The sequence below is a fragment of the Phacochoerus africanus genome, chromosome 1, assembly GCF_016906955.1.
Source record: "Phacochoerus africanus isolate WHEZ1 chromosome 1, ROS_Pafr_v1, whole genome shotgun sequence".
Lineage (NCBI taxonomy): Eukaryota > Metazoa > Chordata > Mammalia > Artiodactyla > Suidae > Phacochoerus > Phacochoerus africanus.
In genome coordinates, this window is record NC_062544.1 from 81,871,124 (window position 1) to 81,892,898 (window position 21,775).

The 21,775-nt window shown below is 42.5% G+C and overlaps 2 protein-coding genes across 5 annotated transcripts in view; one reads left to right on the top strand and one right to left on the bottom strand.

Moving 5' to 3' along the window:
• Positions 1 to 5,948, bottom strand: part of NEK11 (NIMA related kinase 11) — a 172,576-nt gene extending 166,628 nt beyond the window's left edge. For both annotated transcript variants that reach the window (XM_047768280.1, XM_047768271.1), the window contains exons 1-2: positions 5,832 to 5,948; positions 3,234 to 3,405 (exon numbers count right to left, since the gene is read on the bottom strand). In XM_047768280.1, coding sequence (XP_047624236.1) covers positions 3,234 to 3,403 — 170 coding nt within the window. In that variant the 5' untranslated portion in view covers positions 3,404 to 3,405; positions 5,832 to 5,948. The remainder of the gene's footprint in view (positions 1 to 3,233; positions 3,406 to 5,831) is intronic.
• Positions 5,949 to 6,060: 112 nt separating this feature from the next.
• Positions 6,061 to 20,364, top strand: ASTE1 (asteroid homolog 1). Of its 3 annotated transcripts, XM_047768333.1 has the most exons (6): positions 6,074 to 6,219; positions 6,958 to 7,140; positions 7,508 to 8,833; positions 14,689 to 14,899; positions 17,248 to 17,440; positions 19,866 to 20,364. In XM_047768333.1, exons 3-6 carry the CDS (start codon positions 7,529 to 7,531, stop codon positions 20,194 to 20,196), a joined length of 2,040 nt encoding a protein of 679 aa, XP_047624289.1. In that variant the 5' UTR covers positions 6,074 to 6,219; positions 6,958 to 7,140; positions 7,508 to 7,528; the 3' UTR covers positions 20,197 to 20,364. The 3 variants fall into 3 exon arrangements, with proteins under 3 accessions (XP_047624295.1, XP_047624280.1, XP_047624289.1); XM_047768324.1 differs by lacking the exon at positions 6,958 to 7,140 and having other exon boundaries at positions 6,065 to 6,219; XM_047768339.1 differs by lacking the exons at positions 6,958 to 7,140; positions 17,248 to 17,440 and having other exon boundaries at positions 6,061 to 6,219; positions 19,866 to 20,081.
• Positions 20,365 to 21,775: the final 1,411 nt, after the last annotated feature.

The following is a 21,775-nucleotide window of genomic DNA, read 5'->3' on the forward strand; positions in this document are numbered from 1 at the left end:
GTCTACCCAAGACATTCCTTTAAAAAGGGATACCAAGGGGCAGTCTGGTACATTAAGGCTTTCCTTATTGTCTCAAAAGGTTAGGAGTGTGTCTGCAAAATATGAAGGGTGTCAGATCTACTCATTCATAACATAATTGAAATCTTTTTAGAAAGTATGAATTTTCTACCTATCTCTTAATACTAACCAATTCCCTATGTTTATGGCCCAGTATGTAAAGCAGAATTTAAAACCTTATCTAGGAGTTCCTGTCGTGGCTCAGTGGTTAACAAATCCGACTAGGAACTATGAGGTTGTGGGTTCGATCCCTGGCCTTGCTCAGCAGGTTAGGGATCTGGCATTGCTGTGAGCTGTGGTGTAGGTTGCAGATGTGGCTCGGATCCCGCATTGCTGTGTCTCTGTAATAGGCCGGCGTCTGCAGCTCTGACTGGACCCCTAGCCTAGGAACCTCTATATGCCATGGGTGAGACCCTAGAAAAGACAAAAAGACAAAAAAAAAATAATAAATAAATAAATAAATAAATCTTATCTAACTACTTTGCTTGGAGAGTGGGTTGTGCTCATTAACGTGCACCGATCACAAACCCCAGGATTATCAACACTCTTGGGAAAGGATCTTAAAAATATAAATCTGGGAGTTCCCTGGTGGCTCAGGGGGTTAAAGATCTGGCATTGTCACTGCTGCTGTGTGGGTTCGATCCTTGCCCTGGGAACTTCCATATGCCATAGGTGCGGCAAAAAAAAAAAAAAAAAAAAAGTTTAGTTTCCTGCCTCTGTACATTAAACACAATAATTGCTGGACCCAGCCCCAGCCCACATCAGCTTCACAGGCAGCAGTGTTAGCAAATGTCATCGAATATTTTTATTTATTTTTTCAAGTTGACAATGAAAAGCTCAATTTTATGAGAGCTGCCTTTTTTTTGGGGGGGGGGGCACACCCATGGCATATGGAAGTTCCCAGGCTAGGAGTTGAATCGGAGCTACAGCTGCTGACCCACACCACATCCACAGCAAAGCAGGATCCAAGCTGTGTCTGTGACCTACACCACAGCTCATGGCAACCCCAGATCCTTAACCCACTGAGTGAGGCCAAGGATCGAACCCTCATCTTCATGGATACTAGTTGGATTCGTTTCTCCTGAGCCATAACAGGAACTCCTAAGCCGCCCATTTTTAAATACTGGCAATTAATTTAGATTAAAAGAGAAACAACTCTGCAGGCCAAACAAAACACATCTGAAAGCAGAATGTGGCCCATATGTAAAATGTTGTAGAGATTCTGATGATGAATGATTCCTACCCAAGAGATTTTAGACTAGATCTTTGTATCAAATGATTTGTCAATTATCCTCAAACGGGATTCATTCTATACACCTAGGTCTGTCTGCCACCTTCAGCTCAAGTCATGTATCTTAAGATTAGTTCAGGTACAGGGAAGGTCACCAATAAATCACTTCTCATCCAACCAGCCCCCTCTTCTCCCTTTCCTTCTCCCCCACCCCCACCTCTCTCCACTCACACACACACACTACACTCACCCATAATCTCAAGTCTAAAGTTTTCAAGTTTGGCCTTCATACGTCTTATGTTACATCCCTTTAATCAACACTTTAGCCCTCCTGTTAATTCCCTTAAATTCCTCATATTCCTCATTAGGTGAAGAGACCAAATTGGACAGCATCTTCACACTGTGATTTTTCAAGTTCTGGGTCAGATCTAGGTCTTACTCTCAAAGTTTCCGTAAAGGGTCTTTAGTAATTTTCATAAATGTATCATCCTGTGTTAAATGGCTGGAAGAGTACTTCTAGGATTTAAGGGAAAAAATTATTTTTTGGTAGGCACCATAAAGCACATTCTAAGGACACCAGAAAAGTGCCAGCACGGTCCACATTCTTCACTTAGGAATTTATCAGATAATATGAATTCTAGATAATTACTTTTTAAAATTCTGGACACAGAGATCATTTAAAAAGTTGATTTTTAAAATAAAATAGTTGTAGAGTTCCCATTGTGGTGCAACAGAAACGAATCTGACTAGTATCCATGAGGATACGGATTCAATCCCTGGCCTCACTCAGTGGGTGGGGGATCTGGCATTGCTGTGAGCTGCGGTGTAGGTCACAGATGCAGCTCGGATCCTGTGTTGCTGTAGCTGTGGTGTAGGCTGGCAGCTGTAACTCTGATTGGACCCCCAGCCTGGGAACTTCCATATGCTGCTGGTGTGGCTCTAAAAAGCAAAAATAAAATAAAATAAAATAAAATAGTTGCATCAGTATCTTTTACTTTTATAGTTCCTATGACATATTAAGAAGTAGAAAGTTTATCACACTGATTTTAAATAAATAAATAACGGTTAAATAAATAACCAATGGGCAAAAGCTAGAAGAATTTAAAGTAACCTCAAAAACTCTGAATAAAAGAATTGATTATAGAATGGAAATTTGTTCTCAAGATAAGAGCTGATTTATTGGATCAGTCTTCCTTCTGCTTTCTCTTCCTCCTGTGCTCCTGGTATACAAGTTTCTCATCCTAACTTCAGTGCCAACTAACTTTTCACTGTGGCAAGACCAAATAACTTTATGCTAAAAATGAAGATTCATCTTTATTTGCAAGAGGCATACTGTCCAACAGTATTACAAGACTTTCTCTACCATGAAAGTTTATAAGGTTCACTTAAAATCAAAGGAAAAGAAGTGACAAGAGAGTCAGTAAAGATAATTCTACAGATGGGAGCCCATGTTTGGTTTAACTATTTAATTTAAAGGCTGAACGACTACAGACTTTGAAAAATTCCATGGGAAAAAAGGCAAAGAAAGTCAATACTATATTTCCTTCGGTATACTCTATTCACCTCAAATGTGAATTACCATTGATTTGCATTTCATAATATTTCCAAAACTGCAGTCATTATAAACAATGCGGTTTTTTTCATTTAAGAAATCCCAGTCAAATTAAGTGGAAGCAAGGCTGTAATTGAGTCTGGGATGCATAGAAATCTTATTTCCCATAATCTACCCCATTTCCCTTCTAGGTCCCTTAGGTACTTTACTCACCAGATTAAGTGGCTTTAAATTTTTCATATGAATACACCATTCAAAGAGCTTTTCTATCACTTACGAATTTTTTACTTTAAGCAAAGAGAAAAGTGAACAGTCCTCCATGCTTTTAATCATCTGAGAGCTGCACACATGCAGCAGCCAACTCAAGACTTGAATGAAGTATTTTTTACTTACAGTTCCTCTCCTTGTTTGGCTTTCTTGTCTGAAACCAGATAGACAGTTCCAAAGCTCCCGCTGCCAAGTTTCTGTAGAAGTGCATATCTTCTGGCGATCAAGGGCTTTGGACGCGTGGAAACATCTATTGATCCACTCACACACTTGGTAGCCTCTTGGAATTTCAGCATGGCTTCAAACAAGAGAGAACTGTTTGTTTATAGAAACTTAACATTCAAGTCTCCTAGGAGAAGCTCAAATGCATCCAAGTAGCGCTGGTTAGTGCCTTAAAGATGACAAATTCAGAGGTCAGATCTAACAGGTGCTGAACTACTCCAAACAAAAAAGTATAAGTTTTGACAGTGATATCTGTACCTTGATTAGTGCACAGAATGACCCCATGCTGGTTAACTTGAGAAAAATGTTAAAAGGTAGAGACACCGAAGATTCCAAGAGAGGCAATCTCTCACAAAAACAAAGCCTTCCCTCAGACAACCAAATTTGGCAAAACTGAATAACAGTCAAATTTCCCCAAAGTTCTGAAATGTTTTCCAATCAACAATCAACAAGACTTTTACTCCCTGCCTACTTTTTAAAAAATAAATATAAGAACTCTATAATTTCCTAAAATCTATATATTTTTCAACTTTTATGTCATTCTATCATCCCACCTTATGTCTATTTTGATTAACAAATGGTGAGTTAGGATTAAACCAGAAATCAGCATGATGCTGGTTTCCTTAGATTTTTTTCTGTAGATTTTAAACAATGATATTTGCATTTATTAGAATAGATTGAAGAAGGATATGAATTTGAAATGATTTTTTTTCCCAGCCTAAGCAAATTCTGATCTACTTTCTTAAGTTTTTATTATACACACTGTGTATAGAGTAATCTCCCTTGATGGGAAACAAGAAGTGTCACAAATGTAGTTCAAATCTGTCTTAATGTCAGCTAAATTTTTATCAACACAAATTTGTTATTGATAAATCTGTAATTCTTCTAAGCTATAAATGTACAGCGTAAATATGAAAGACAGGACTGTTTCCTATGAGTATGTGCATGGTAAATCACTTTTTATTTCATCAAAATGTCTTGTTAGTAATCATGAAAAGCGGGCTTGGTTTTAAATCTATAAGAAAATATGATTTTAAATTGAAGACTGTGCCTTAGAGTCAGGTTTCCATATCCAACAATTCCAAATCTGTCAGCTGTCAGTATACATTATACTGTGTATAATGACAAAACAAGATGTTATCTGCATAGTTTGAGGTACATGGCCAACAGGCTTCATCATGGTGGTGGCAATTTCATTCTCGGAACAGAAAATAAACAAGGAAATGTTCATTTACAGCATTTCTCTTCTTGAAGTAGAGTATTCATCAATTAAGTTTCACCTGAAGTCAGTGAGACAGAAACTAGTAACCAACGAAGGGAGGAAGGAAGGAACCGAGCTACCTGAGTGGCTATGTGATCATGACAATACTAAAACATTAGACCTAGGTTGGAACTTCAGACCTGGGACCCGTATCTCAAAATCCCTGAATTATGTGGTATTATCAAGATCACAGAAAATTAGTGAAATCTACTGCTGGAAAAAACAACTGGAGAGCTGGGCTCCCAGGATATCTTTTGTTAGCTTCCTCTGCTAGCATAAAAGTGATACTTTCTGGCCAAAGTAAGCTGTTAAGAAAAATGTACAGACTCGAAGCCTTTTCAACCAACAGGACCTTTTCAGTAATCCTCCTAATTGCAGAGGTGAGATAAAGGTCCCTGCCTATGAAAGGTGAGAATAGTTCTGTGAAGGCTCTCCTTTGTAAAGAGCCTGAAAGCCCAGCAGTGTCTAAGCAGTGTGGCCAGGGCCACAGAGCACTTCAGAACTAGGCTCCCTCTTCACAGTGGCAGCCGGGCTGACTCCTCCTCAGCCCTCTTTTGGGCCACTAACTCCATCAGTCTCTTCTGTGCGATCACAGAGCCACCTGAGAACGAACCACTTGTTCACTGGTCAGCGTTCCCTCGACTCCACCTCATAGAAGTAGTGAAGGGAATCACACCTTTATCCCTGTACCCGCCGTGACCCGCACATAGTAGGACATGTCTTCAGGAAACTCTGTTGGGGCGCATAAATGTCCAGCAGACCAGCTGCTGCTCAAGGGGGAGAAAGTTTATGTGGTGAGGGGAGGGAAAGACTAAGAAAACTTAATGAGAAGCAGGAAAAAAGTTGTACACTGTCTCTTGGGGTGGAACTTCATACCTGGGGGCAGAGACAGGAGAGGGGAGTGTTTATCAGAGTCTCTTCCTCGGTAATGACAAACAAGAGAAAGCAGATCTGACACCAGATTCTGTTAAAGTAGGAATCTAACCTTAAAGGTAAATCTTAACCTGAGGTTAAACGAGTAATTTTCTGCCTTGAGTTTTTTTTGTTTTTTGCTTTTTTAAATTTACATTATCGCCAAGCTGGATAACACAGAGAGAAGGCACCAGCCACACATCCTCCTGTGACTGGAGCCGGCCCGGGAGATAAGAACTGAGGGAAGTGAGGAGGCGCGGAGAGGCGGCCCCGAAACTGTCATCTTCCCGGCACCTGGAGCTCACGTGTCGCGAGGAGCCTTCGCGTACCTTTCCAGGTGGAGGGCGAAGGGTGGCGGCGCGAAGGGCACTCAAGGTTCCTCTAGTAACTGGACGCCGGAGAGGTGGCTCACATCCGGGCTACGGAGCCCCAGACAAGTGCGTCGGGGGCTGTTGCCAGGGAGACGACGCTGGACGTGCCGGGAAGTAGGAGTGGCTGCAGTACCCTGTTGCCGGGGAGACAGGGCAGGGCGTGCCGGGAAGTCGGGGAGGCGGCCCTGAGTGAGTCACCGAGGCGGAAGTGGGAGCCGACACAGGTGGGCGGGGAAAAGGGGGCCAGCGGAGCAGGTCACACTTCCCTAACCTGACGGCCTCCATGCTTCCCAGCCTTCTCGAGCGGTCTTGCCCCAGGCCTAGAAGCTCCTCAGCCCATCGCGCGGTAGGCGCCACTGGCTTTTGGGAACCGGGTTCTCGGGAGCTCCCCCTTGACATCATGCGCGAAGACTTCCGGTTCCGCTCTTGGGGTTGGGCTCCTGTGCTGGGTCCACTTGTGCGTCGCCCGGTCTCTGCCTCCTTTTGCTTTAGAAAACAGATTTGCAGAGAGATAGGTACTATACAGAGAGAGGGCCGAGACTCGAGTGAAGTGAGTCGGGCACTAAATGTGAGGGGAAGCCCCAAAACTCTGCAATCAAGATAAATAAATTCTAATACAGTATCTTTAAAAATCAAAACTAATGCAAGAAAAATTACATGTTTGACAAAATCTTACGATTTTAAGTAAAGATAGGATCAGTAACAATGTCCTGCTGAGCAATATTGGCGCCTGAGACCAAAGGAGAAACTAGTCATACTGACCCTATGACTTAAGTTAGCCTAATAGGGAAGGATAGTGTCAGTAACTGGCCTCATATGCAAACACAGATGAGAAGCGCCCGTGGTTAAGTTCCTGGAGGCTTGAAGCAGTAGTTTTCCTTACTCAGAACTGGGCTAATTAGGACAGACCCACAAGCCAAGGCTTGAAAGCAATTCCCAGACTCTGATTATCAAAATAGAAAAACCAGATTCATATCATTGTCCCTATACACTTTAGTTAACTGAAGCCCAGTGCTTTCTGGTTAAATTATGATATTGAGGATGTCATTTTTATAACTTGGGACTTTTTACTTTGACCCTACAGAACTTGACCCCTGTGTTGTTGGATGGTGATTGTTTCAATATCGCAGTCTGCAGAAGTTGTATACATCCATCCCTGTCCAAAGATCAGACTCCATGAACCCACTGAGTTTGTGCCTTGTAACAACATACGGGGAAAGTGGGAACGAAAAAGCACTCAGCTAGCTAGTAGTGTCTGAGAATCTAGGTAAGAACTAAGATAGTGACAACTAATGTGTTCTACTTAAAAAGCTCTTCCTGGAGTTCCTGTCATGGCGCAGCAGAAATGAGCCTGACTAGGAACCATGCATGAGGTTATGGGTTCAATCCCTGGCCTCGCTCAGTGGGTTAAGGATCCAGTGATGCTGTGAGCTGTGGTGTAGGCCAGCAGCTACAGCTCCAAATGGACCCCTAGGCTGGGAAACTCCATATGCCACGGGTGTGGCCCTAAAAAAAAAAAAAAAAAAAAAAAAAACTCTTCCTAACATTTGCTGTTGATTTGATGGTGCTGGAAACAGTGACTTGGTCTCCCATAACCAATATGGATTCAGAGTGTGTTCTCTCCTTTTAAACAGGCAGTTCTTCAGACAATCGCCATGGGTATCCGAGGACTAATGAGTTTTGTGGAAGATCACAGCAATGAATTCTTCACTGACTTGAAGTTACGAGACACAAAAATAATCATTGACGGCTATGCTCTCTTCCACCGGCTTTGCTTCAACTCTAACTTGGAGCTCCGGTATGGAGGGGACTATGATTCTTTTGCAGATGTTGTACAAAAATTTTTTGAAGCACTCTTTGTTTGTAAAATCTGCCCATATGTTGTATTAGATGGAGGATGTGACATCTCCGATAAAAAGCTTAAAACTTTAAAGGACCGAGCCAGGGAGAAGATCCAGATGGCCCATTCCCTTTCTGTTGGTGGGGGTGGGTGTGTGTGTCCTTTGCTCATCCGAGAAGTATTCATACAGGTTCTGATCAAGTTACAGGTATGTTTTGTCCAGTGCTTTTCAGAAGCAGATCGAGACATTATGACACTTGCCAATCATTGGAATTGCCCAGTGCTATCTTCCGATAGTGACTTTTGCATTTTTGACCTGAAAAGCGGGTTTTGCCCATTGAACAGCTTTCAGTGGAGAAACGTAAACACTGTCAAGGGTACACGAGACCACTACATCCCTGCCAAGTGCTTCTCCCTTGACGCGCTCTGCCGTCACTTTGGCCACATGAACAAAGCTCTCTTGCCTCTTTTTGCAGTGCTGTGTGGAAATGACCACATTAATCTGCCCATCGTGGAGACATTCTTAAGTCAAGTCCGTCCTCCTCTTGGGGCTCCCAGTTCCAAGGGGAGGAGACACCACAGGGTGCTGGGACTTCTCAATTGGTTGTCTTGTTTTGCTGACCCAACCGAAGCACTCGATAATGTTCTAAAACATCTCCCCAAAAAGAGCCGAGCAAGTGTGGAGGAGCTTCTCTGCTGCTCCATGGAGGAGTACCTGCAGTCCCAGGTGAGGCTGCAGGACTTCTTCCAACGGGGGACTTACTCCTGCCCAGACACCCTGAATCTGGGTTTTCCGCCGTGGGTCCTTGTGGCCTTGGCCAGAGGCCAACTGTCCCCTTTTGTCAGCGATGCTCTGGTGCTGGGACGGACCATTCTGCACACACAGGTGGAAAACATGCAACGAATAAATGCCCACAGAGTCTCTCTGCCCATCCGGCAAGTCATCTATGGGCTCCTTGCCAATGTTTCTCCACCTTCAGGAGACATGGCCTGGAACAGACAGCCCCTTCAGCCTCGAGCTTTCAGTGAAGTGGAAAGGATTAATAAAAATATCAAAACATCAGTGGTTGATGCAGCAGAACTGCCCAAGGATTATTCTGACTTAAGCAGATTGACAGAGGTGAGTGTTTGTCATTCTGACACCATTTCCATAAAGCATTTTGCAGGTTATAGAGTGCTTTCATGTATATCATCTCTCTCTTTTTTTTTTTTTTTGTCTTTTGTCCTTTTTAGGGCCGCACCCTCGGCATATGGAAGTTCCCAGGCTAGGGGTCTAATCAGAGCTGTTGCTGCCGGCCTATGCCAGAGCCACGCAACGCCAGATCTGAGCCGTGTCTGCGACCTACACCACAGCTCACAGCAACGCTGGATCCTTAACCTACTGAGCAAGGCCGGGGATCGAACCTGCAACATCATGGTTCCTAGTCGGATTCGTTTCCACTCCACCACAACGGGAACTCCCTATATCATCTCTCTTAATAGAACAGACTGAGGTTGGTACTATATTGTGCCTATCTCACAGCTGAGAAAAACTAAGACTCAAAGTAGGCGACTATGTAATTCCTCTCCTCAGCTGGGGAGTTACATATCCGTGCCAGGACTCAAAACTGGATCTCTTAACTCCAAATCTGCCATTTCCATTGTACTTCAGGAGTCTGTATTATCTCTGCAGTTATTACTTTGTTGATAACTGGTTATCAATAGAATGGGGTTAGTGGCTGAAAAGGAAGAGGGAAAAAATTCTTACCTTCAGGGGAAAAAAAAAAACCCTCACCTTTAGCCCTTAGTCAGAGGCATAGCTAACATCTCAAACTGTATCAGATTTCAATTAGCAAGATTAACTGATGCTCAGGCCTAATTTTTCATTTGTATTTATGAGGACCTTTTTCTTAGGCTTGAGGTTTATGGCACCATGGTGACTTGCTTAGTTTGGTACTGAGAACATGACTCTTAACCTAATTCAGTGATCCTCAAGCCTGAGTAACAGACCAATCTCCTTTTCAAGGTTAAAAAAAAAATTCATGGATCCCTGTGTTTAGTGGGATGTAATTTTAATAATATTACATAAATATTTTAAAAATTACAAATAGATCTGAAGCTGCTTATGTGCACATAATTAAATTCCCAAGTTAAACGCATATTATCTCACAGACCCAACTGCGATGTGCATTGGGGATTTGGGATCTGACTCAGTGTAGGGCCGCATCACAGCATCCCTGCAGGCTTGAATCCAGATTGGGAGGCTTCCCAAAGTCTATGCCATTGACTCTCCGTGGCAGTGATTTTGCCCCCTGGGGGGGCTGGTGCTTGGCAGTGTCTGGAGACACTTTTGATTTTGCAGTACCTTTGAAATTTGGGAAGGAGTTGGTTGCAACTGGCATCTAGTCAGGAGAAGCCAAATATGTTACCAAACATTTTGCAGTGGGCAGGACAGCCCCCAAACAGAATTATCCAACCCCAGAAGCATACACAGTTGACCAGGAACTGGCTTTTTACTCTCCCTGTTGTGACAGCTCTGGCAGGAGGAATAAGATTCATAACCCTTGGGTCCAGGAGTCTCCTTGGCAATGGAGAATGACTGCTGATAGGAGCAGGGTTTCTTCCTGAGGTGATGACGTGTTCTGGAATTTGTGGTAGTTGCATAAGCTTACAAATAAACTAAAACCACTTTAAAAGGGTGACTTTTATGACATGGAAATTATATCTCAATTAAAGAAGGAAACAGTCCAGTGGCCTCCTTCCCCACAGGATCGAATCTTGTAATAATTCCACAGACATCGCTTCTGAGAGCCCTGCAAGGGGCATGCCTACACTCAGGGAAGCTCCATGATAATGTGTCCCCATCTGGTGTGCACAGTTCGTTTCTAGTTTTAAGTCTAGATGCAGTTTTGCAAGAGTCCTTTTTATAATGCCAAATAAAACAGCTGACTAACCTTATCATGTTTCCAGGGTTACAGACTGGAAAGTTGAGCATAGGAGAAATTCCAAACAGAAGGGATTTTACCCATACCAAAAAATTGAAATTAGCAATATCTGACGCCATCCTGGGCCCATCTAGCTTCTCTTGTCCTTCCACTGAGCCCAGCAGGGACTGTACTCTGGCCAGTCACTCCTCTGTCATCAAAGCCTTTCCAGTTAGTACTATTTCATAGTCATTAGGACCAGGTGGCCTCATGCTCTGTTAGTCCCCAAACAATTAAAACCTTCGCTGATGTATTCCTGGTGCCCACCAGACCATGGACCCTTTTGTGAATCTTGACTGGGGAACGCCCATCCTGTTTCCAAGCATCTGTTTCCCAGCACCTCCTCATCCTTAGGTTAGATATACAATTGTCCCAACGGCCCTTTGGCCAAACGCGATGCAGCTGTAAATGCGTCTGTGTCACTGTTCTTCAGACACATCCCAGCCTGTAAGGTACCTGGTGATAAACCAATCCACTGTTGATATGGAGCACCCTGCCTCATTTTTCAGTCTCAAGATGCCCTCTCAGTTCAGTGGGCAGTTCTCATTCCTTCCATCTTTCCACTGCAACCAACATCCTAAAGAATGTTTTGTTGAAATTACACTTTGACTCACAACACTCAGGGTGTTGTGTTGGAGGTTTTTTTTTTTTTTTTTCACTTTTTTATGACTTTGAGAAATCATTTATGTACAAAGTGACCACATTTTAATTGTATGAGGTTAGATGTGTATTTGAGTCTGTGATTCCATCCTGCAATTAAGATAACACAGCCATCAGCCCCAAAGTTGCCTCTGCCCTTCACCATTCCCTGAGTGTGTGCACACAGCAAGTGCAGACAACTCACACCTTGAGGAGCTCTCACCACCTCCATGGATCCATGGAAAGAGCACCAGATGAAGGCTCATGCTCCAGAGCCCAGCTTTGCTCAGTGCAATTCCAGTTGCCCCTCCCTCACTGCTTATTATCGCTGACCTCATCACTAATGATATTGAAAACTTTGTTTTTACACTTTATAAGTCATCTAGCTTCTTCTCATTTAATATGCTGTCCCTGAGATTCTTTCATATCAGTGTACACAGTTGTAGATCATTATTATTATTATTATAGTATATATACTTTATTATTACATTGTAAGAAGAGACTGCAGTTGATTATTCCACTTCATAGCTGACAGGCATTTGGGCAGTTTGCAATCTGGGCTGTTACAGGAAGTGCTGTGAACATCTTTGTGCACGGCACTTAGTGAAAATATGGTCCTGCTCCTATTGCACATGTACCTAGGAGTGGAGTTGCTGGGACCTAGGACATGCATATGTTCAGCTTAGAAGCCATATTGCCAGATGTGCTTGCCAAGTTGTTTTGCCAATAAACATTCCTGCCAGCACCCTATAAGAGTTCCTCTTACTCTTTACCCTTGCCCGTACTCAGTGTCTTTTTAAAAATTGTAGCTATTCTGACATTCTGTGACGCCATCATTTTAGCCAGTTTGTTGGCTGTTCATTTGTATTTCTCTGATGACTTATTTGAGCATCTTTTCATGTGTTCATTGGCCATTTGCATATTTTGTTAAATTTCAGAGTCTTTGGCCCATTTTTCCATTTTATTTCCATAATCGGGTCCTTTGCCAGATAACATGCATTGTGAATAGCATCCCTCACTTGGTTGTCTTTGCACTCTATTTTGATGAACAGCAGTTCTTAATACAGTCCAATTTAAAATTTTACTATTTATGGTTATCACTTTTGTGACCTACTTGAGAAATGATTTTTGCTTCTCACATATAGATGTACAGTTATCTAGAATTGATTTGTGTGTTTGTGTGGTGTGACGCAGGGGTCAGGACACTTTTCACTCACATGAAAATCCAGCTGGTTAATGAGTATGGCCTGCCCATTATTATCCTGGCTTAGTGGAGATGACAGATGTTCTCATCATGTACCTGTATTGCAAGTGGGGTGAGATTTTAGTTCCATGTCTGTGTGGTGGGTGGTATCATTTGGCTTTCCCTTGGTACATTCAATTCTGTATTTAACTCAGTGTTAGCTCTGATTCGTCTGTGGTAATTATGAACAGTATCAGATGCAAATATGATTATAATGAGGAGAAAATACAGGTATAGACACTTTGTGATAGTGTATGTTCATTTTGTTTTCTTAATATGATGTGGAAGTAATACTTTGATCTGCTCTGTGCCTGCTCTTGTAATGGAAACTTTATACAATCTCTCATTTACTTCCCATGATAGCCACATAGAATAGAGTTTCCATTTTGGTTGTACTCCTTGTGATGGACAGAGCACCACTCAGGACAACCAGTGAGTGGTCAACAGTAAGGAGAGATGGAAGTAGAGGAGGGAAGCAGTGCCCCTCCGGGCACCTGGGCCTCTCTGGCAGCTTCTTCTGCAGACTTGTCACATGGGATGAAACGTAACCAGACTTAAGGGCTGTGAGCAGAGTGGTTCCCTTTTGGGAAGGGGATAAGGATGAGTGGGTTCCATGAAACATCGTGTGTAACTCATTCTAGTGCCCATTTTACAGATGATCAGACTGTAGAAAAGCTCAGAAACTTGCTCAAGGCTGCGGAGTGAGTGCAGAACCTCTGAAGTCAAAGCCCAGACTCTGCATGGTTCGTAGAAGTTGTAACTTGTCTAAGAGAATTCAATAATTTAAGCATTATATGTCAGAAAAAAACTTATGTATTTTCTTAGCTTTGCTTGGTATGTCTTTCTACCAGTTCAGGAGATTGTGATAAGAAGTTAATCTACTTCCCAGATGGGTGATTGACATAGTAAATCATTAAAACAGGTACCTATAAATCATTGTATTAAAGTTGTTGTACATTGACAGTGAAACTGTTTTGTCAGTTATGATGTGTTTTACTTCAAGTCACCATCTCTATTTTTAGCTGTCAACATACTTATTTACCAACTAGGTGTTAGGTGCCGAGAAATGTACCAGACTGTCTCATCCTTCCAGAAAGTTAAGAAAGAAATCTTTATTGACTGTGTGTAGACACTAGTAATACTAGTAATTTTTTTTCTCCCTCTTAAAGTTTGACTATAAAGCCCCACCTCAGGTGCCCTTTTAATAGTCCTAATTTTCTTATCCTATAAAAATATGTGACCTGTAAGGTCCCTCATGGTTCTTAAATCCTTAAGATTCATTAAGGTAAAATTATTTCAACCAGAAACTGAAGCCCTCATAGCTGTTTACATCCTTCTGTTTGAAGCCTGGTGTGAAAGTTGGTGCTGTGTGTTGTTAAAAGCACAATGTGGGCAGTCCTGACATACTCCTATTCCTTGAATCTACCCCTCTTCTAGAAGCAGCCATCCTGGGACAGTCCCTGTGTGGGGAAAAACAGACATGAAAACATTCAACTGGGTGGGAACATGGACAGGACCCAGATAAACAGAGGGCCCCGTGGCATGCTGCCCAGGGTGCCTGTAAGCTCAGTCTCCCTTCTGGAAAGGATCGGGAGGAGGGGGCTCTGTCTGCTTGCTGGCAGGTAAGGGTAGGGTTGAGGAAAGATCTTTCCTTTTTTTTTTTTTTTTTTTTTTTTTTTTAGTTCATGGTATGCAGAAGGAATCGAACTCTTGCCACATCAGTGACGCCAAATTCCTAACCTGCTGAGCCACCAGGGAACCCCAAGATCTTTGTTTCTTAAAGCAGATTCCTGGGCTCCCTTTCAAATTACTGAATCAAGGGGCTGGAGCCTGAGGATTCTTTCAACAAGTTTCCCAGGTGACAGGCACACCAGAGGTGCCCAGCAGCTCACATAGAGATGGACTGACATGAGCACGGAGTGTGCAGTGGGAGAGATAGCATATCCATTCAGTCACTGTATTTGTTAGGCACCTTATCGAGGTTCTAAATGCTCTGAGTGTGGCTGATTTGTTTCCACAGGAAGATAAGAAACTGAGACAGCAGTTTCATTTGCATGGAAGTCTCTTCACACTAGAAAAGAAAGGATATTCCCCAAAGTAACTTGCAGGATGTCTGGTTTATATTTGCAGCTCTCTTGGGCTAGACGGCAGATGCTCTTGTTAGAAACACTGAAGGTGAAACAGGCCATACTGGACCCAATCCCTCCTGCGCTGAAGCTTCCCATCGCTGTCAGCTGCTACTGGGTGCAGCACTCAGAGGTCAAGGCCAAGCTGCAACATCTGCAAGCCTTACTGCTGGGGATGCTGCTGGGGCCCTTGCACACCATGATCAACAGCTCTGGTAGGTATCTGGGAGTTCCAGGAATATGTTCTTACATGTTACTTGCGTATAATCCAAATTTTAAACAACAACAACAAAAATTCTCAGATTATTTACTCCCATCATTTATATCAGAAATTAGAAGTGTGGGCACCAAGACATCACTCACTCCTCAGTAAATCTCTCTGAGCACTTTGTGTGGCAGGCCAGTGACAGAGGGCTCAACTCCCTGGACACAGCCACCCACCCTGTGGCACCTGATGCTCAGTTACCAAAGTGTGACTGTGCCATGCATTTCAATGCAGCAGCAACATCTCCACTGGAAACTTACATAAAACTACCCCTAGATGAAACTTCTGAACACCTACAACTGCAGTAAACGTTCATGCTTGTGCTGTTTTTTTAACTTTTTTCTCCACTGTAAGTTCCAATTAGTATGTAAGTTGTGACAATAGAAATAATAACTTCTCTTTCTCTTAACAAAAGACGCTTTGAGGCAATTTAATCTTCAATTTAATAGGAGTTCTCTTGTGGCACAATGGGTTAAGGATCTGATCCAGCATCACTGCAGTGGTCATTGCTATGGTGTGGATTTGATTCCTGGCCCAGGAACTTCCACATGCCATGGGCACAGCCAAAAATAAATAAATAGATAAGCATCAGGCAAAATAAATGTTGATGCATTGGAGCACCTCAGTTCTCTAATGTGATTACTCCCTTTACAAAATGACTGCTGTGTAATAGTTGTCACAGTCTAGATCAGTACTATCAATATGAGAGCTGCTGCCCACATGTGGATATTTAAATTAAAAATTCATCTTCTTGGGAGTTCCCATTGTGACTCGGGGGTTAAGAACCTGACATGTGTCTGTGAGGATGCAGGTTCAATCCCTGGCCTCACCCAGTAGGTTAGGAATTCAGCATTGTTGCAAGCTGCAGACGTGGCTCAGATCTGCCATTGCTGTGGTTGTGACACTGACCTGTAGCTGCAGCTCCAATTGACCCCTAGCCTGGGAACTTCTGTATGCTGTGGATGTGGCCATAAAAAGAAAAAAAAATGTCGTCTTCTCAATGCCAGCCACGTTTCCTGTGCTCAGTAGCCACAGGTGGTCAGAGGCCACTAAACTGGACAGCACAGATGTAGGACATTCCCATCACTGCAGAAAGTTCCACTGGACAGCACTATTCTGGCATTTATTTTTTTTAATAAATTTATAAAAGGATAAGCCAGCACAAACTCCAAGACACCCCAAATGAGACAGTAGCTGTTAGAAGGGACCAAACAAGTAAGTTCCAGCCCACGACTGGTTAGTATACAAGTTGAGGGTATCCCTCTCATTGAATATAAATAGTTTAAGACAATTCTCAGAGCACAAGCCTATTAAGTTTTTAACTGAGTCCAGCAGAAGGGGCATGTCAAGGGTCTGTTTCTTTTCTTTTAGGAATGTGGACCCCACACCCAGGCAGGCTCAGTGCCTTGCTGCTCGCTAACTGGTGAAAGGTGGGCCTCCTTTTCCTTCCTTTCAAGTTGGTACAGAAGGCATGCTGCGCTTGGAGCCAAGCACAGGCAGGTGTCCTGGGGTGCTTGCTGCTTGTCCTCCACTACCAACCAAGTGGATGATTTGCCCCATTCTCTATGAGTCACACTCTTGTTTTCCTCCCACAAGACAGAAGTTAAAGCTTGCTCTGAACACACAGCTATTTCTTTAAGGAAACTTAGCAAAAGATAACATCATCTTTAATAGTAATCTGTACCTTTCATAGAGACAGGATTTAGGGTTTTGAGAGTTCAAGTGCAGATGTGTTTAAGGTCAGGTAGTAGATCAGAGGAAGAGACAGTATTTTAAGGAGAAAGATAAATCATTTGGGGTTGAGTAAAATTAGGTCGTCATTATAAAAGGCATCTTAGGGAGTTTCCATTGCGGCTCAGTGGAAACGAATATAACTAGTATCCATGAGGATGCAGGTTCGATCCCTCACTCAGTGGGTCAGGGATCCAGCATTGCCATGAGCTGTGGTATAGATTGCAGAAGCAGCTTGGGTCTGGCATTGCTGTGGCTGTGGTGTAGGCCAGCAACCGCAGCTCTGATTCGACCCCTAGCCTGGGAACCTCCATATGCCATGAGTGTGGTCCTAAAAAGCACAAAAAAAAAAGAAAAGAAAAAAAAGGCATCTCAGCATATATCTTTCAGTTTACATGTTGAAAGGCTTTTACATTAACATTAAAATAGTAAGGAACCAGAAGAGAAAAGCATTTTCGTTAAACCGATATTTTTTCTTTATGGAATTTGAGGTATTCTATATGTTGAAAATTACAAAATGATACAATGTTTTGGGAAATAGTGCCCTTGGGTTGTGTCTTTATCTAGAGGAGGAAGCTCTGCGTGGGGGTGGCGCTAAGATGCTGTACGAAGAACTGCAACGAGTGAAGGCACAGCCTCCAGGCCAGGGGCTGGACTTGGATGCAGCACACGTCTTCTGTCAGTGGCAGAGCTGCCTTCAGATGGGGCTGTATCTCAACCAACTGCTGTCCTCACCTCTTCCAGAGCCAGACCTACCTCGGTGAGCAGCTGGGGAAACCAGTTCAGGGGACAATATACAGAAGTCAATACTTCTATTTACATTTAAAGCAAAGAATTCTTTTTTTAATCAATCTTAGTATGACTGGACTTGGATCCTGTTATAGCTAAAGAGATGTAATATTAAATTTTAAAAATAGTAAATTATTTCTCTATTTCCAAAGAATGATTACATGATTTTTAAATTTTCTAAATTAAAAAAAAAAAATCATCCAGAGTTCCCGTCATGGCTCAGTGATTAACGAATCCTACTAGGAACCATGAGGTTGCGGGTTCAATCCCTGGCCTTGCTCAGTGGGTTAAGGATCTGGTGTTGCCATGAGCTGTGGTGTAGGTTGCAGACATGGCTCAGATCCCACGTTGCTGTGGCTCTGGCGTAGGCCGGCGGCTACAGCTCCAATTAGACCCCTCGCTTGGGAACCTTCATATGCCATGGGAGCAGCCCTAGAAAAGGCAAAAAGACAAAAAAAAAATCATCCTTAAAATAAAAGTTAAAGAAGAGGCAGTTGTTGATAGGATATAACTCTTTCCCTCATTTCTTATGGTTCTTTGTACAAATACCACGTTATAAAGGCCTTTTCTGGTTCTGCTGAAATATTACTCTCTGCTTCCAGTCACTATTACTCTTCTGTGTTTTTGTAACTACATTTCTTACCACTTGGCATATTGTTCACTCACACATTCAAACACTCTATAAATGCTTTTTCTGTGCTAAGGTATAGTGAACAAAGCATTTAAAAAATCTGTGCTGGGAGTTCCCGTAGTGGCTCTGCAGAAATGAATCTGACTAGTATCATGAGGATGCAGGTTCATTCTCTGGCCTGTCTCAGTGGGTTAAGGATCCAGCGTTGCCGAGAACTGTGGTATAAGTCACAGACAGGGCTCGGATCCCACATGGCTGTGGCGTAGGCCAGCAGGTACAGATCCGATTCAGCCCCTAGCCTGGGAACCTCCACATGTTGAAGGTGAGGCCCTAAAAAGACAAAAAAAAATTTGTGCTGTCATAGAGTTTTTATTCTGGTGAGATGACTGTTAGATGCTTATGTGGATTATTTTTATCTGGGGCCTTTGTTTTGCCAGGCTGGAATGGAGGAGAGAACCTATATGCGAGTAAGCAATTATAAGGTTTGACTATGGCGTGTTACCAGGGAATGAGGAAAGATTGGGTGTGGGCAAGTAAAAAGGGTGGTAGGATCAATGGATTGGACGTTCTGGTGGTTATCCATTTGAGGGAGGGAGGAAGATAAAATGGGGATAGTTAGAAAATGAATTTCAGATGACATAGGTGCTCTGCCTCTCTCCCCTTGAATGTAAGCTCTAGGGGGCCTGGGACTTGTCTATCTTGTTTACCGTAATAGCCCCAGTGCCTTGCATCCCAATATTTATAGAGTAAATTAAGGCATATAATATGTGATGTTATTTGAAATGTTTTATGTTGAAAGCTTCCTAGCAGTAAATAGCATAGGACTCTCAACCAAATAAGAGTAATTGGCTTATAACCTATGGATTCTTTATTCCTTTCCTCTAACAATTTAGGTCATCCTTGACTGGGTCCTCTCTAGTGCCCACAGGTCCCTTTTTAAAAGAAGATCACACAATTCCCTTAATAATGATTTCAGCAGGAGGACCACTTCTGAACTTCAGCATTACCATGGCTTTTTAAATGATTTTACACTACCGGTCAGTCAACCCTGGCAGTAAATTTTGTATTAAATCTATGGCTTCCAATTAATCCCAGCTTATATTTGCAAAGTAGGTTTTTAATCCAGGTAGATGAATAACTTTGCAAATGATTAAATTTTCTCTTATTTTAACAGACTGGCTGTTTGTGTTATTAGAGGCTTTTTTTTTTTTCCTGATTTTTCTAGGGCCACACCCATGACATATGGAGGTTCCTAGGCTAGGGGCTGAATTGGAGCCATAGCCACCAGCCTACTCCACAGCCACAGCCATGCCAGATCTGAGCCACATCTGCGATCTACACTGCAGCTTGCACCAACACCAGATCCTTTAACCCACTGAGCAAGGCCAGGGATCAAACTCGAATCCTCATAAGTACTAGTCAGATTCTTAGCCACTGAGCCACAATGGTTAACTCATTAGAGGCATTTTTAATGCATTTCCTTTTGTTGACATGTTAAGAGGTCTGCTCAGCTTTGGGCTTAGTTGCAGAGCCAGCAAGCATTCATCAGTTAATTTGTTGATAAAAAGTTCTAGAAATCACCAGTCAAGATGTAATCTTTATAACAATTCAGTTCCTTCCTTGAAGAAACAGATTATTCTTAATTTAATAGTGACTATAGAAGCATCGCTCAGTGTTTGATGCAGGTGTTGAAACCACATTGGTGACAGCTGTCCCCGTGCAGGGCCCCGTGCTGTAATGACTTCTTCTTCTCTCCCCTGAGCAGACTGTACAGTGGGCGGCTGGTACACGGGCTGTGCCGACAACTGCTGACGGCAGTCTCAGTGGAGAGTCTCCTGAGTGCCTGTCCTGAGGCCCAGCAACTCTATGAACAACTGTTCAACGCCATGAGGTCATATGCCCCTGCTGAACTATTCTTACCAAAGGGCAAATCAACATCAAAAAAAAAAAGACAAAAGAAACAAGGCAACAGCTTGTCAAAGAACAGAGTGGGGACTGCCTTGGATGCTAGGGGTTGGCACGAGAGAAGCAATCGGTTTGGGCCGTTGATGGTGGGGGCCTTGGAGGAGCACACGGACGGCTCAGAGCTCGGATAAACTCAGTCTGCAGCCAGTAATCTTCATTCATTCTTACTGAAAATGTGCTACCTCCCTTGAAATGATTTTTTCTTGAGAATTAATCAGTTAGGGGATAAACACTGCAATACTTTGAATTCCCAAGTATTTTGTATTCTGCTTTAATAAATACCACCTGATTTAAGTAAATGTCTGTACTTCTTAAACATTTGAAAATGTTTGTACTTCTGTGTTCCACCTCAGTGAATTAATAATATAGCCTCTAACCTTCAAATTGCAGCAATTCAGCCAAACCATCCATGTTTTCAAAAAGAACAGAAATCCTATGTCAGTTGTCAGTTACTTCCTATAAGCTGAAGCTCGATTGTCATCCTATTAAACAATTTCTTTTTCTTTTTTTTGGCTGCCTTCATGGCATGTGGAAGTTCCTGGGCCAGGGATCATAGCAGTGACTCAAGCTGCTGCAGTGTCAACCCAGGATCCTTAACCCACTGTGCATGTGCCACAAGAGAACTAAAACAATTTCTTTATACCTGTCTCCTCTTTATCCTTTATTATGAAAGGTCTGGGCCCTGGAAAATAAACTTGAACTTGCCAGACAGAAGACAATAGACCTCTAAGTACTCGGTTGAGAAGACTGTGGGAGGACTGATGGCCACTTTAGATGGGTTCCAGGTTTAAAAACTAATTGTCCTGACAAAAGAAGAAACAGCATCCTGAGCTGTTCAACCTAGAACAAGAAATTAAAATGGTAGAGATGCAGCATTATCAGAAGCTAGGCCATGTTTCATTAGAAAAACTGATAGTATTGACCCTTTAATAGGATGTGCAATTAATTTGATAGGTTATAACCAGCATTCTAAAATGGAATATATCAGCTATGCATATCATAGATTAGATGGTTGTATAAAGTATATTTCTTACTCTGGACTGTAGTCAAGACTTTGAGAGGCACTGCTCTAGAGCACATTAGAGGCTGCTAAAATTACAAATACCTACAGAATTGTGAAGGCACAGCCAGTTCCAAATAAAGAACTTGAAAATAAAAAAGCAAGTGGAATGAATACATTTGGGCAAGATCTAAAGAGCTGAAAGTATATCCTGACCTTCATTTTTACCTCTACCAGTTGTGTTCCTCCTTTCTTTTCTCTCGCTGGTATATTCCATCAGCAGCTAAGTGGTTTGAAGCAATTACTTAAGCAGGCCTACATTCAGCATGAACATCTGGAAAACAGTTCTCTCCACTTTCCTAGAAGTACCAGACTCTAAAGGAGCTAAGCCCAGCATCAGCCAGCATTACACACAAACCTTCCAAGGGTCGACTGACTTTAGCTGTTTACAGAAGGCAAAACCAAAATCTCATAGGCTTCTGAAGTTTCAAATCCTCAAGACTGGCTTCTGTTTCAAATAAGAGTTTTTGAAATAAGGAAATTTCTGTTAAATTTCAGAAGTAAGGAAATTTCTGAGTGCATGGTTGTTTTTTGTCTCTGAAAGAGATAGTTATTCCAGAAGGACCAAGGAAAGAGCAGTCAAATGCCATCAATTTTTGAGAAGATATGTATTTCTCCAGCAAATAATGAATCTAGTGACTACTCTAAAT

What these genes read in the sequence shown, in the direction of transcription:
- ASTE1 (XM_047768324.1), top strand. Translation starts at nt 6,157, where the DNA reads ATGCTTCCCAGCCTTCTCGAGCGGTCTTGCCCCAGGCCTAGAAGCTCC. An exon ending in GCTCCTCAGCCCATCGCGCG is followed by an intron (nt 6,220 to 7,507) that starts GTAGGCGCCACT and finishes CCTTTTAAACAG; the next exon opens with GCAGTTCTTCAGACAATCGC. An exon ending in ACTTAAGCAGATTGACAGAG is followed by an intron (nt 8,834 to 14,688) that starts GTGAGTGTTTGT and finishes TTATATTTGCAG; the next exon opens with CTCTCTTGGGCTAGACGGCA.